The 15,556-nt window shown below is 40.2% G+C and overlaps 1 protein-coding gene across 15 annotated transcripts in view; it reads right to left on the reverse strand.

Annotated features, from left to right (window-relative positions):
- Positions 1-10,878: 10,878 nt before the first annotated feature.
- The window catches only part of LOC105495149 (FGGY carbohydrate kinase domain containing), a 440,526-nt gene continuing 435,848 nt past the window's right edge, over positions 10,879-15,556 (reverse strand). For all 15 annotated transcript variants that reach the window (XM_071092359.1, XM_011764399.2, XM_071092363.1 and 12 more), the window contains one exon: positions 10,879-11,097. Coding sequence is in view for 14 of the 15 variants with exons in the window: in XM_011764399.2 (XP_011762701.1) it covers positions 11,016-11,097 (82 nt within the window). In the remaining variant the exon portion in view is untranslated. The remainder of the gene's footprint in view (positions 11,098-15,556) is intronic.

A 15,556-nucleotide genomic window follows, 5' to 3' on the forward strand; every position in this document is an offset into this window, starting at 1 on the left:
CCTTGCTGTTTGCACTACACTTATGAGAATGCCAGTGACCGCACTTAGGGGACTGGTCCTCAATACTCCCAAAGCCACCACCCCAGATGCCAGAGCAGAGGCTGGCACACTACAGCCTGCAGGCCACATTGCAGGACCACCTGTTTTTGTAAATAAGACTTTATTGGAATACAGTTCTGCCCATTCATTTACATATTGTTTGTGTCTGCCTTCTTGTTACAATGGCAGAGTTAAGCAGTAGTGAAAGAGATCAAATAATATGAAAGGCCAAAAGATATTTACTATCTAGCCCTTTCCAAAAAAAAAAAAAAAAAAATTGCTGACTCTATAGCAGTGCAGCTTGTGTCTGGAGTATAAATAGTTAAAAACATAGTCCCTCTAGCAGTAAATCTTCACTCTTTCTGAGCATTACGTGTCGAAATGGGACTATATACTAATAGCATCACCAAGCTTTCTTTTTGTTTTGATTTTTATTTCATGAGGCCTCAGCTTTTCCTGCTTCTCCTCTCCTAGTCATAGGACACCACTGCCATGTAGTTTAAATAAGGCATCGCATTGTCTATCTCCTACCACTGATATTTTAAAAATCTCAGCTCCACCTCAGCCCCAATTATCTTTTGACACTCATAGGAGGTGATTTAGTGCTACTTACCAGTGTGTGACCTTCAGCAAGTAATGTCATGTCTTGCAACCTCAGTTTCTTCTTCGATAGAACAGGATATTATTTACTCTTGGGGCTATGGAAATGTAGTGAAATAGTGAAAGTTCTTGGAACATAATTTGCATCCTAGAAAGGTGGTTATTATTATTGTTGCTGTTGATTAGTGTAAAGTAATGGTTAAGAACTTCAGCCAGACATCTCGGGTGACCTTGGGCAAGTTATTTAATTGCTCTGTGCTTCGTTTTCCTCATCTGTAAAATATAAATAACAATGCTGATCATTCAGGTTTGTTATGAAGATTAAGTGGGATCAGGCATAGACCAGAGCCTGCCCATGGTGAGCATTTATCCACTGATAGCTACTATTATTATTAGTTATTCCTATGGGTATATTAACTGTTCATTCTTAAAACTAGAGTTGTGATTATAGTATGAGAAACAATATTTTTTAAACACTGAGTTAAGTTTTTGTACAAACGTAAAAGGGTTTTGGGGACAGTAAAATAATCAGAAAGAAATGAAAAGACTGACACATTGTTATCTCATTCTGCACTTACAGTCATAAGGTTTATTTTTTTAACCACTTCCTTACCAACTCAATCACCTTCTAACAAAATCAACATTGTATTTATTTCCTGTAGATTCCATAACCTCCCAGAGTCTCTTTGTCAGTCTCTCTACAAAAAGAGCAGGTGAAATCAAGGCCAAATACATGTTCCTAATATAAATAGCAGGAAGTCGATGAAGGGTTTATTGTAAAAAGAGTAGGATTGAAACATATGCTTGAATACACATAAGCACAATATGCTCCCCAGCTCTGTGTAGCACCTGTGTAGAACAGCTAAGCCATATGTTTCAGAAATTATACTTTGAAAATTACTATGTAGATGTCAAAAAGGAAAACGCACATTTGTACAAAAAATAAACATGTTTACTGTTAAAATAACTCAACTTTATCGTTTCTTCAAATCCTTTTTAATTGCAACAAGTTTTTATCTTGTAGTGTATGCAGAAACCTCTTACAAAATCATTAAATAAACAGCTTAGAAGTATATTGTCGAAATGATATGAAAATATCTATACGAGGTTAAAATTTAAATCAGCACAATTGTAATGCAACTCATGATATTTAGTATTAAAAATTTCACGTCACAAAATAGCTAATGTTAGCTACATTATCTTTTAGTAGTTGCTTGATCTTAAGGAAATAACTTTTTACTCTTTTTAGCAAAAGACCTAATATGTTAAGGTTGTCTGTGTTGTATGTATGGTTTAGAGTTAGGGTGTGCACAAGGAGAGGAAGTAAGTTGGAGAGACGTGATATTCTTGGCCTGCTCTGTATTACTAGGGGTTTCCTACCTGGAATGTAGAATAAAGAAAAGAAAGACTTCAAAATTAGAATGGATGGAAATATTAAATTTAAAAAGATAACAAAGAAATGCATGATTGTATTATTAGTTAATAATTAGTTAATGTGACACTTGCTATTCCATTAGTTTGACCCATGGTCTGGAGCTACAATTTAATTTAACTGAAAGGACAACTTTCAGTTGAAACTTCTTATATTTCCAAGTAGAGATATTTTTGAGCCTATTTCTAATGACTAGTTTAAACATTGATAATTAGCAACATTCATCCATAAGGCAATAATTGATACAGTAGTAATATCATTTTAATTCTGTAATTAGATAACCACATTTTTAATTATAGGAGCTATCAATTTGCTGAATAAACCTTCCAACAGGTAACATGAAAGAAAAACATCTATACAGCTCAGGTGAAACATGATGATTTGGTTACTTAGCCTTGAAAATACTATAGTTGTTCCATTATGTGTAATAAAATGCTTTGTAAAAAATTTGTCTAAAGGAGTAAGTCTGGGAAATGCTTCACAGGTTGTTTTTCTCTAGGTAGCTCACAATGCACATGAGTATATTACAAGATTAGGTATAAGATATTCTATAGTAACAAGACATATCTAACTCAGTGTTTCCCAAACTTAGTTGGCCATGGCTCTTTTTTAAAAATGAAACCTAGTGTTGTTTTGGTAAATAGTGTTAGTCGCTTACACAAAAGCCAATCCCTCCCTCCCTTTTTAACAGAACCATGATTTCATTGGAACAGCAATATACCCAGTCCCGGGGAAGGCATCATGAGTTCTCTATGCCAGTTTTAGCAATCCATAGTGGCTGGAGTATGATGCAGAATCTGGCCAATGAAACCTAAGGAGAAGTCTGCTGGGGGGATCTTCCTTGATCGGGAAAAACAACAACAACAACAACAACAAAGAAAAAAAAAAAAAAGAAAAAAAAAAGAAGAAAAAACAAGGATGGCATAGAGAGAAGATTCTCATGTTTTGGATGCCGTGAAAATAAGACGCCTTTAGAGATGACAGCATCTTGCAATCAGAAGTAACAAAACTGAGGTCAATAGCTAGCTGACAGAGACTGGAGGAATAGGAAGATAAAAAGGGCTGGCTCTTTGATGGAACTGTTGAATCCACAAGTCGACTTGATGGCTGCCTGTCCCTATAAATAACAACTATCTTATATTAATTTAGCTGTCAGAAGGCTTATTATTACTTGCACCTAAACACCATTCCCACTAATAAACCTTCTGTTGGGGAACCCTGGCAGAGAGTAAGAAAGTGCTCTCCTGACTTCTTGTGAGATTGGGAGCCCAACACATGCTAGTCAGGAAAGGGAGCGTGATGGAGTTGTTCAGAGTTGGGACCACAGGGATCCACTTAACTGCAAATTTTGCCCCAAGCAAGACTGAGCCAGCTGTTCTGATCATGGCAAATTTAGCCTCCATATAGGTCAGTGTGGCTCTCATGGCATGAGGTACATCAGTTAGGATAGGATAGATTATGCCGAGGCAAGAAACAAACTTAAAACCTCAGTGTTTTCAACAAACAAAAGTGTGTGTGTCATCAAGCCACATATTCACTGTGCACTGGTGAGGGGCTCTGCTCACAGCCATCCTCTCTCTGGACCCAGGCTGAGGGAGAATTCCCCATCTGGAACATTTGCTGGTTGTTGTGTAGAGAAAAGAAAGCTCTGAGGATTCTCACACTGACAATCAAAGACTTGGTCCAGAAATAACGCACATAATGTCTCACAGCTCATTCAACAGACTAGTCACAAGATCCTTCAACCACAAGGAGACCAGAGAATGAAATACTATCTCATGCTGTGGATCAGGACGCATTCAGAGAATACCTTCAAATAGCTGTCACTCACATCAAGAGTGGTTGGCATAGGAGTTTCTAAACACAAAGTATGGTTTAAGGCTCTTGGATTTTTCTCTGGGAAGTCTGACTGGGTTAAAACAATGCCCAAGTTGGTGACTGGAGAATTATAAGGAACTGGATTTGGCCCCTGGGGGAGATAGCTGTTAAAAGCTAGATAGCGTATCAGGATTCCATTTAGGTAGCCTTTCACATAACATTTGGCCCTAGCAGGGAATCTGGAGGGCAAATCAGACATGTACTGGTCAGTTCTTTGGTGGGTGTAGGTACATAAGCCTTCCATATGGTTTAACTTGAGATAGGGCTTTCTGGGGCCAGGCGGGATGGAAGAAATGACTTATAAGTCAGACTAGCATAAAGGAAAATTTAACCTATGCTTAAAGGAGAGCCAAGGTTCTACTCAGAGATACAGTTTCAAAAGTTAAATTTGAAGGGAGTGGTGAGCCAAAAATGAGATAAGTACATGAGACCTGAGTCTTGGGAGGGTTTCAAACAGAATAAAATGTAATGTGAGGAATACACTTTGACAAATGGCTGAGAAATAATGCAGCAAACCAAGGGAGAAGAATCAATATGTACTTTTCTTTGTGCCTAGTGTAAGCATAGTGTGGCAGTTTCAAGGGGTTCAAACCAGCCTGGGCAAACATGTTTGTACTTTCGGGGAGAAAGCTGCCATTTGGTGTGGCCCCAGGTGCTCAGGGCTTCATGGCAGAATGACGAATTCCAGTCCTACTGGCTGGGAAGGGTTGAGGCTGGTCTGAACTGCATGTTCTGTACTGCCTGCCTCAGGCTAGGTTTCCTCTAGGTGGAATAAAGCTGAAGCTGCTGACAAAAGGCTTTGAGTACGTGCAGCTTAGCTGAGCTGCAAAAGGCAGGGCTGGACATGTTTCAGCCTTAATTATTTTCACATGAGCCTTTCCACACACACCTATCAATGGTGGCATTCAATGGGCCACTGGCACAAGATTTCCATGGTTCTCAGTTCTTTATGTACGTTCCCTCTCTCTTCAACCCGGTGCTGGCCCCTGTGTGCACCATGCAACAGGGACCATTCCAGCACTCTTGACACAGTAAGAGCTCAGTAATGGTTGGTGTCATTGATGGAACACAGACGTTTACCTGTAGAAACTGGATATAAAGTTTTCCAACTTGACTGGAAGCCATACTTCTAGAAGTTCTATATAAAAAATATGAATTAGTTGAGGAGAAAAATTGATATTTGTTATACTTCTTTATGTCAGGTACTATGCTAGGCACTTTACATATTATCCCATTTAATCCTCACATTAACCATGAGGCAGATTTGATTTTCTCCCACTTGGTAGATAAGAAACAAAGACGAACAGGTTAACTGGTATGGATGAATTCATAAACTGTGTAAAGTAGTTAAGTAATGAAGCTGTGATTTGAATGCAGGACTCAATGATTCCATGGCTCAAGGCTTTCTCACTTTACCTTTGCTTGCCAATAGAAATAATTCAGTACTTTGATCAACCAATGAGTATCAAAAGGGGCCTCCTAGATATTTATACATCATGCTAATGAAGGGAAGCAGGGAAGAGAGAGCAATTAGGAAACTAATGAATCATCTGCTGTTGCACAAATAAGCTAATTTAATTTGTTTAGGAAGAAGCAGCAGAGTGGTTCTGCATCTGTGTTCCAGTCACACAATCTTGAACCAGTCGCTTAAACTCTTGGAGATACGGTTTGGGTATTTGTAAACGGGGATCGCACTTTGTCAGGCCTACCCCACCAATTTATTATAAGGGGCAGTTGAGATAATGTATGTGCAGTCAATAGGGAAACTGTAAAGAAGTATTCAAATGGAAGGCATCCCTACTGATTTTGCCTAAATAACGAACATTAATAAATACATCATTTTATATTTCAAATGTGTTTAAAATTATACAGTAGGGAGGCAGGCTCACTCTAGATTTTAATAAGGAAGCACTTCTAATCATGGTTTAAGGCAGGACTTAAATAAAAATTAGGTCTTTAGAAACATTTATGCTAATATGTAGTTTTAAATGATTTTCTGTGCATAATGAAAATGGACCACAAAATTAATGGGCAAGTTAATGCTAAACTGAGAAGTTGGAATTTATTAGCAGAAGTCTTTGCTTTTATTTAAGTTACTTTAGTTTTACAAATGTTATAGGATTGTCAAATATTCAGAAGTACTGGGAGAAACTTCTTTTTTAAAAACGTAATTGTTCTTTTAAGTTCTCCCTCTAGAAATCATAAAAGGATAAAAAAGCTTTTCATATTCAAGACTCCCTCCCATTACTGTCAATAGCAGTTAAGTGTATTTATGGAGACATGAGACAGCACAAAGATTCTTCTGTAATTCGTCAGAAGTCCCATCTTAAGTATAATTACATTACACAGCTCCACTCAGTCATTAGTTCTTGTTTAGCAACGATGTCCTTCATTTTAAATTCTTGATGGTAATTATTTGTAACTATGCCCTTGAATTCTGAAAGCATGTGTCCTGCAGTCCTGGTGAACAATGGGTGTTTCTGGATACAACACCTCTGGCTTCCCATACAGGAAATAGTCTGTAACAACAGGGAAAATTTGCAAAAAGTTCTCAGCTTGAGCTACAACCCAAAATGAAGTTGTGTGGTTATGCATGTATGTGTGTGTATGTACAATAAAAAACTAAAAAACCAAGTCATTAGGTATAAGGCATGATTTTTAAAAATCCTTAGTGACCAAATCACATTTTAAAGCGTTTGACAGTTGCTTAAATTAAAACATATTAACACGTATAGAAGATTGACCTGAAAGTGAGCTTTTTTACTTCTACCAGTGTTCTTTTTTGCAGAAAAACATCTTGTGTTTGTGTATTTATTCATTTATGGAATACCCATTATGTGCCAAGAACTGTTTGGGTGCAGAGAACAGGCTATAAGATATTCTGAGCCCTCCAAGAGCTCACAGGTCAGTGGCCAGAGGGAAAAACAAACAAACAAACAAACAAACAAACAAACAAACAAAAAACAGATAAGTAAATCTAAAGAACTTGATTATCCTCAGGCCTGGGAGAAATAGCAGATCATGTTGATACTAAAACCTAAGCGTTCTAGCTTGTTAACTCACGTGCTGATTTGGTACATTCTTAAAGCTGGGCGTTTCCAGGGTTGCCTTACAATATTTTTACTGCTCCTCTTGGAACTTACACTCCCCAGCGCAACTGGCAACAACACAGATTATGCTCTGAATATGAAGATCAAACGCCCAGTCTTGATCTTCAAAAGAGAGGGCATCCCTTCCGGATGCCTCACTGGGACTCCAGCTCACTGTGGCATCGGGTCCTGTAGTTTACTGTAGCTCTGCAACATGCCAGTCCATTCTGTCATTCTTGTCTTTTCTTCCTCACCTCCCCCAGCTTTTGTTCTCTTTGGCTCTTTTGAAAGCCACATTTATGTTCTTCACATATGGGAAGTATTTTTGGTCAAAATTTAAAACCTGTAATGTGTTCCTTGGCAAAATGACTTGCTAAGCAAGTCTGGCTTTAACTTGAAAGAAAAGCTTTCAGTAGGCAACAAAACAAAAATCTCATAAACCACTCTGGCCACATGGCAATTCTTATTCATCAAAGCTAACTATATTTTACATGCATGTATTAAACAAAACCTCCTTTCTCAGTGAAAGGAGGTGTGTACTGGAGTGATTAAAATTTTTATTATTGAGCTACACGTGGTTTCTAATAGAATTATATATAGACATTTACATTTTTCCTAACACACTGGCTTTATAGTAGGAACCAGAACGATTTTCTTAGGGATTAACCTCCTAGCTAGGAGGCACAGAGAGAACCATGGAGAAACAATATTTGTAGAGTGCCTATTGTCTGAAAAGCATTGTGCTAAGGGCCTTATCCACAGTTCTTTCACTGAATCCTTACCACCGACCCTAGGAGGTAGGTAGCAGGATGATCCCACCACAAAGGGAAAGACTGAGGCTTAGACAGGTTAGCTATCTTGCCCAAGGTCTTTCAGCCCTTCTCCTTTCTATTAAGCTGCTCCTCACTGTTGAGATGCCAAAAGTGTCCTAGTGTTGCCATGTTTTTTGCCTCATTTGTGTGTGTTTTCCTTTCTCTCTAAAGCAGTGAGAACTCAGGTCAGGTTTGGTTTGGATATGAGTTTGCTTGAAAGAATGGCCAGCACCCGGGGCTTGGCAACCAACAACATGAGCACTGCAACTAAAGAGCAGGTGGAGGGCAGGATTCCCCTCCAGCTGTTACAATGGGTTGATACCTAAAGTTTTGCACCCAGGCAGATCTGGATTTGAATCCTATCTCTGCTACCGTCTGGTGACTCTGGGCAAGCTATCTTTTCTGAAACTCAACTTTCTCAACTATAAGGTGGGGGTAATCCTGCCTACCTCACAGTGCTGTAGGAGGATTGGAGAGGACATACGACAAGGACTTGGCAGATAGTTGGTAATTATTCATGCTTTTATGTCTGCCTTTTGCACCCACAGACAACCACTGCATCCACCAGGGCTTCGTGTGAGTAGGTCCAGGCCTGCCGGTTTCTCAGTCAGTGATAATCAGCTTTTGCAGCTGAAGCCTGTTTGACTGTAGACCTGACATCTTGCTCAGATCCTGCAATACCTGACTCCTCTTCTGTAGTGATCCCCAATCCTCCTTTATCTCTAGTGCAACCTCTGGCTGGGGTCTATAAATGCACTGGGCTTCCTTCTGCCCTTAGGTCAGCTAGATCAGACACGCACACCCACCTTCACTAGGGGCTATGCCTAAGGTCCCTATATCCTTTGGATACTGTAGCATGCTATTGCAGAGCTGACCTTCATAACTGGGGTGCTCACTCTTCTCCATGCTTACTACTGTTATTATTCTGAGCATCTTTCAGGAGCAGAGCCCTGTTACAACACAGGCATTGACCATGAAATTGAGCTGAGTGCTTTATATATATTATCTCCTTTAGTCTTCATTATAATCCTGTAAAGTAGGTACTATTACATATTCAGGCCGGGTGTGGTGGTTCACGCCTGTAATCCCAGCACTTTGGGAGGCCGAGGCGGGCGGGTCACAAGGTCAGGATATCGAGAACATCCTGGCTAACATGGTGAAACCTCGTCTCTACTAAAAATACAAAAAAGTAGCCGGGCATGGTGGTGGACGCCTGTAGTCCCAGCTACTCGGGAAGCTGAGGCAGGAGAATGGCATGAACCTGGTAGGTGGAGCTTGCAGTAAGCAGAGATTGCCCCACTGCACTCCAGCCTGGGCGACAAAGTGAGACTCCATCTCAAAAACAAAAAACAAAAAAACGAAAAAACATATTCATACTCGATACCTATTCATTTCTTTCTTTCTTTTTTTTTTTTTTTGAGACGGAGTCTTGCTCTGTCACCCAGGCTGGAGTGCAGTGGCGCGATCTTGGCCCACTGTAACCTCCGCCTCCCGGGTTCACACTATTCTCCTGCCTCAGCCTCCTGAGTAGCTGGGACTACAGGTGCCCGCCACCACGCCGGGCTAATTTTTTGTATTTTTAGTAGAGACGGGGTTTCATCATGGTCTCAATCTTCTGACCTCGTGATCCGCCCACCTCGGCCTCCCGAAGTGCTGGGATTACAGGCGTGAGCCACCACACCCAGCCCGATTCATTTCAAAATGAGGAAACTGAGACTTAGGAAGATTAAGGACCTTTCTCCAAGTCACACATCTAATAAGAGGTAAGACCAGGCCTAGGATCCCAGGCCAGGGCTCACAGCTGTTATACCACATTGTTTTTCATCCCATCTGTCACCCTTCCCCTTCCTCCTTTTCTGATTGATGTGCTGCATGCAGCAGGTACTTTTTTTTCATGGTAGCATTTCTCACAATGTACTGTCACCAATTTATTTGTCTATGTCTCTCCTTAAATAGGGAGCTTCCTGAAGGCAGGAACCATGTCTTATTTATTCCTGTAGACCAGTGCTTACCACAACATGTGGCACAAGGTACTCCAGAGGATGTTTGTTTACTGAATTATATTGGCTTTTTCTTCTCTACCTGCTGTCTTTTGCTGAAGTCTTAGCATGTCCTCTACCCACACTCATTTGAGCTATAGCAGCTCTCAAATCAATGTTAGCAGTTACTCTTTGGTCTGAACTTGTGTGTGGGTGTTGACATACGTATGTATGTGTATGTCTGTGTGTGTTTGTGTGTTTGCTGTGGTATCAACTAAAACAGCTAGTTTTGCCAGTGCTTGTCTACATCAAAAGCTTTTAGCTATCATGTTTCTTCAGTTCCCTTTAATCTGAAAACTTTCCACAGCCTTTCTTTGTCAGCATGACATAGACATTTTTGAAAAATATAGTCCATTAAAAAATAAAATGCTTCCCCTGTTGGGTTTGTCTGATGTTTCCTTCTGATTAGATTCAGGCTCTGCATTAAAATGCTGTTTCTTTTCTCATATTTGGAGGCACACAATGTCCATTTGCCCATCTGAAGTTGATTTGGATCACCTAATCAAGACGTTGTCCTATTTCTTCCCTGTATACTTAACATTCTTTTTCCTCTGGTAACTAATAAGCAAATGCTGAAGAGACATTTTAAGATGATGCATATATCCTGTTACTCTTCAAAATTCCCTCCTGGATCCATTGATGATTCCTGCCTATACCTGTCTTTAATATGATGATTGCAAAATGACAATTCTGGAAATAAATGTGGTATCTGACCCTAGACTAGATCCTGCACAGGAGGGGAAAATACCATAAAAGACATCGACCATGCATTAGATGTCCTACTTAAAGTAATGTAAGGTTTTCATTTAATAGCTGACATTTAACTGATTAAAAAGTACAGGCCTCCCCTGGACTGAACGGCCCCTAAGATCTAGTCTCATGTGAGATCCTATGACTCTATGTGAAACTTCTGTTACTGTGATGGAAACTGTATGGAAACTGAAACTAAATAATAGTGGTATGAAATGAAGACTCTAATTCTGGTTGCACATGTTTGTTTTCTTTATTAAAAGACAATACAGAAATGATGAAACAATACCTCAAGGGTCTTGAACATGGATGAAATGACAGAGGTCTTTAATGCAATGGCACAGAAGCTTCTGGCATCAGCACCTGCAAGCCCTGTTCAGTTGTCATTCATGATCGCCAAATATTCCTTCTGGTGTTCAACCAGCTTCAGGAATACTTGGTATTTCTTATCATAGTATCTGTGGGAGAAACATAAATATGTTGAATGATCTCAAGACAAAACTACCATGGGGCTTCCCTGTACATTTAGAAGAATGAGAATATATCTGTGGTGGTGATGCTGACACCTAGATTTTGAATGCTTACAGCACCCTGGGCAATGAATTAGCATGTGTCAGACCTATTATATGTGACCTGCATGAAGTTTTATTATCTCCATTTTAGAAATAAGAACATTTAAACCCCATCTCTATTAAAAAACTCATGTCTCTCTGACTTCAAAGCTTCTGCTGTATATACAAAAAAGCCCGAACTTAATGGAGACCCTTTCACATTGCCAGCTTCAATAAATATTTCCTATATAACTAGCCCCAGGTTTGATGACTGGCCTAAAATCACAGCCTGACCAAAGACGAGACTGAACATTTTAATTGCCCTTTTGCAGATTCCACATCTAGGTTTCCCTTGTGAACTGCTTTATCCAGGAGCAAAACTCCATGGAAAGGTGACTCATGCCTTTTCTAGAGCTGTGCTCGCCTTCCAGGCATCTCACAGTGGCCCTCGCTCTCCCTGTCCCATCTGTCTGACTCTTTGGGTTAGACCTGTTAGAACTGGTATTGCCATGAATCAGATAGCAGAACAGCTGAAGCTGCTCTGGCATCATAATCCTGAAAGGAATAATAGGAACCGAGACAAATTATACTTGCAGCCTTGCAACTTTGTCCTTACTCCTCTTGGTTGGGAAACTGACATGGGGTGAGGGAATGAAGAAGCCAGTTTAGCACGTCTTGGTTTATTCTGGGGTGCTCTGAAAAGGAGTCCTCATGATGAAATTTTGGTGCAAAGTTGTGCATTGGGGGAGAGAGGTTGTAAGAGTAACCTTGGATACACAGAGGGACTTCTACTAGTCACACATAGCTATGTTCGTAGGAGTCACCTACCTGGTATTTATTATACTGTAAGCATTCTGGTAACGTAGGAGTTGTGATGGGGCCAAGCACAGGGTTAAAAGGTGAACTCCGAAGCCTGGGTTGGAATCTTAATGTGGCCCAATATTAGCTGTGTGACTTTGGATATGTTACTTACACTATTTCTGCCGAAACTTCTCCATCTGTAAATGGGGATAATTATGGGATCTACTTCAGCAGAGCTGTTGTGTGAATTAAATGTGGAAATATATGAAAAGCATTTAGAACAGTACCTGACTCATAATGTGATATAAGTGTTAGTTACTAATTTTTAGATAATTGATATTTTAATATTATCATCAATATAGCTATATGTAGGTACTACTAAAACCTACTCTATGACCATCCGAATTTATTAGTCGTTGAATTATTTTAGGAACAATTTGCTCCTACTCATGATGCTCTGTGACAATATAATGGTAAGCAATTCTTTCATTTACATGAGATGGATTTCTTGACTTTAGAATCTCAGAATTGCTAGAAGGGAGCTAAGGGGAGCACCCCTTCACACACACTTGAAGATTTACAATGTTAATACTGACAAATTTGCCGTAACTTTGTGCACTGGCCTTATTCTTTACATAGGTGGAATCATGCAGTATTCGTCTTTTTGTGGTTATCTTATTTCACTTAGAATAATATCCTCAAGGTTCACTGATGTGTGGCATGTCAGAAATTGCTTCTTTCTAAGGCTGAATAATATTTCATTGTATGAACATATCATTCGTTGTTTATATGTTCATCTACAAATGAACACTTAGGTTGCTCTCACGGTTTTAGCTATCATGAATAATGTTGTTGTGAACATGAATGTAGAAATATCTCTTCCATACCCTACTTTCAGGTCTTTTGGGTATATACTCAGGAATACAATTCCTGAATCACATGTTAATTCTATTTTTAATTTCTTGAAGAATGGCCATACTGTTTTCTGCAGCAGCAATACTACTTTGCATTCTCGCCAACTATACACAGGGGCTCCAATTTCTCCATATCCTTGCCAACATTTGTTGTTCTCTGTTTTAAAATAGTAGCATCCTATTGGGTGTGAGGTGGTATCTCACTGTAGTTTTGATTTTCCTAATAGTGATGTTGAATACCCTATCACATGCTTATTGGTCATTCATAAATCTACTTTGGAGAAATATCCATTCAAGTCCTTTGCCCAATTTTTTTTTTTTTTTTTTTTTTTTTTTTTTTTTTTTTTTTGAGACGGAGTCTCGCTCTGTCGCCCAGGCTGGAGTGCAGTGGCCGGATCTCAGCCCACTGCAAGCTCCGCCTCCCGGGTTTACGCCATTCTCCTGCCTCAGCCTCCCGAGTAGCTGGGACTACAGGCACCCGCCACGTCGCCTGGCTAGATTTTTGTATTTTTTAGTAGAGATGGGGTTTCACTGGGTTAGCCAGGATGGTCTCGATCTCCTGACCTCGTGATCCGCCCGTCTTGACCTCCCAAAGTGCTGGGATTACAGGCTTGAGCCACCGCACCCGGCTTCCTTTGCCCATTTTTGAACTGGGTTGTTTTTGCTTTTTTGTTGTTGTTGAGTTTTAGGAGTTCTTTATACATTTATATATTCTGGATATCAATCCCTTATTGGATGTATGATAAGCAAATGTTTTCTCCCATTCTGTGAGTTGCCTTTTTACTTTGTTGATAGTGTCTTTCAATGCACCAAATTTTTCAAAGCACTTTCAAGGGACTCTTCCAGGGCCACATATAAATTTGGACTGGGCAAAATAATGAGATTTGGGGTCATCCTAAACATTTACTCATTAAACTATAGTCACTAAATTGTGCTCTCCGTGATTGTGAATTTTCAAATCAGCTGAATCCCCTCTCTTCAAAATGTGCCTCAACTCAGTCCCTTGCTTCTGTGTGGTAGAGGCCTAAGTAAATGTCGTCCCACATCGTTAACAGTGTGATCTATTAGGCAATGAGGCGAGGTTGGCTCAGAAGGAAACTGGCTTCTCCTGTCTCCTTGCAAATCTCTGGTTTGCCTGCAGATGGTGCTAAAGCACCATGTGTGCTGCCTCCTTCACAGAGAACAGCGGCCAGCTGCCAGCTCCCAGCAAGCAGCCAAGGACTCTCTTCTAAAGAAACACGTGGGGTTTAGGGAAAGAACTTAAAAACTTCCCTAACAAGTCTTGGGAGGGTCAGGGAAGAGATGGAGAAAGACAATCTTTCTAATTTCACAAAAAGAGGGATGCTCCAGCTGCCTCTAGGGAACAGAAATAGGGACAGCATAGCTCCTACTGCCAATGGGAACTCAGATCTCTCTACCTTCCTGCATGGAGCTCCCTTATGCAAGGCCTGCACCTTCCACCCTGGCATTTAGAGAAGGGTTTATATTCGGAGGATTAGCAGCCTGACTCTATGTGGAGACAAGGGAAATGAAAAGAAAGTGGATTGCTTTTCTATGAACATTTCCAGTTCTGTTAAACACTGACCCTACTTCAGTGGGATCTGCACCTTTGCCTGTTCATCATGTTAAGTGGAATTTGTTTTTAGGTCTTAACCTCGAATACTTTCCTAAAATTATAAAAGCACTTCCACAACAACCCCTTCATCTTCAAAATCACCACCAGCAAATTAATAGAGGTCTTTTACATCTCTAGCCTGGATTCTTGAAAAAGCCTTTTATTTGAACCCTCTATTTCTACCCTGAGCCCCCTGTACTGGATCCTTTAAGAGGGATCTTTCTGATCTGCATCGACCAGGTCTCACCTCTGCTTAGAATTCAGCATCTCTGTTCTGCCTATAGGGTGAGGTTAGAGGTCTTCGGCATGGCCTCCAAGGTATTTATGAGCTGACCTCCCCCCACCCAATTCTATCCTTCCCCGGTCCCATTTCCTGCCATTCCCCATCTCATACTTTGTGTTTCTGGATTATGAGTTGTTTATAGTAACCTGAATGTACTATGCTGCTCCCACCTTTATAATTGTACACATTATTCCTTCTACTATGAATATTCTTTCCTGCCTTGGCCTGTCTACCAATTTCTTACAGTGCTTAAAGTTAGCTTGGACATAACCTCCTTCCAAAAGCATTCTCTCATCTCTACAGGCTCCCGTCCCTTTCTTCCTTGGGCAACTTTGTCACCTGGCAATACTTCAATTGTGGAACTTATCCCTTTGTTCTAAAATAATCTATGTGCCTAAATCGGATTGTGTTTTATTCCCCTGTAACACCTGCCTGGAGCCCAGCATAATGCCTTGAATATAGCAGGAATGAAATAAATTAATATTTTGTTGAATTGGGATTAAAATACTGACCAACATCATTTTTTAGATTTTGATGCCAAGTGATACAAAGAGTAAAAGAATGGGCAGATGCTACTGGGTCCTTTGATGCAGATGTAAGAGATCCCTACTTTAGAACAGAGAAGAGCAGATTTGCTGCCAATTACCTAGGAAAAAGAACATTGGTCTGAGAGTTCAGAAGCTTACATCTGACCCCCAGCTCTGGCCCTACATAGTTCTGCAATCTTAGATAAGTGAAGGTGACGTTACCTCC

This window comes from Macaca nemestrina, chromosome 1 (assembly GCF_043159975.1).
Source record: "Macaca nemestrina isolate mMacNem1 chromosome 1, mMacNem.hap1, whole genome shotgun sequence".
In the NCBI taxonomy this organism is placed as follows: Eukaryota; Metazoa; Chordata; class Mammalia; order Primates; family Cercopithecidae; genus Macaca; species Macaca nemestrina.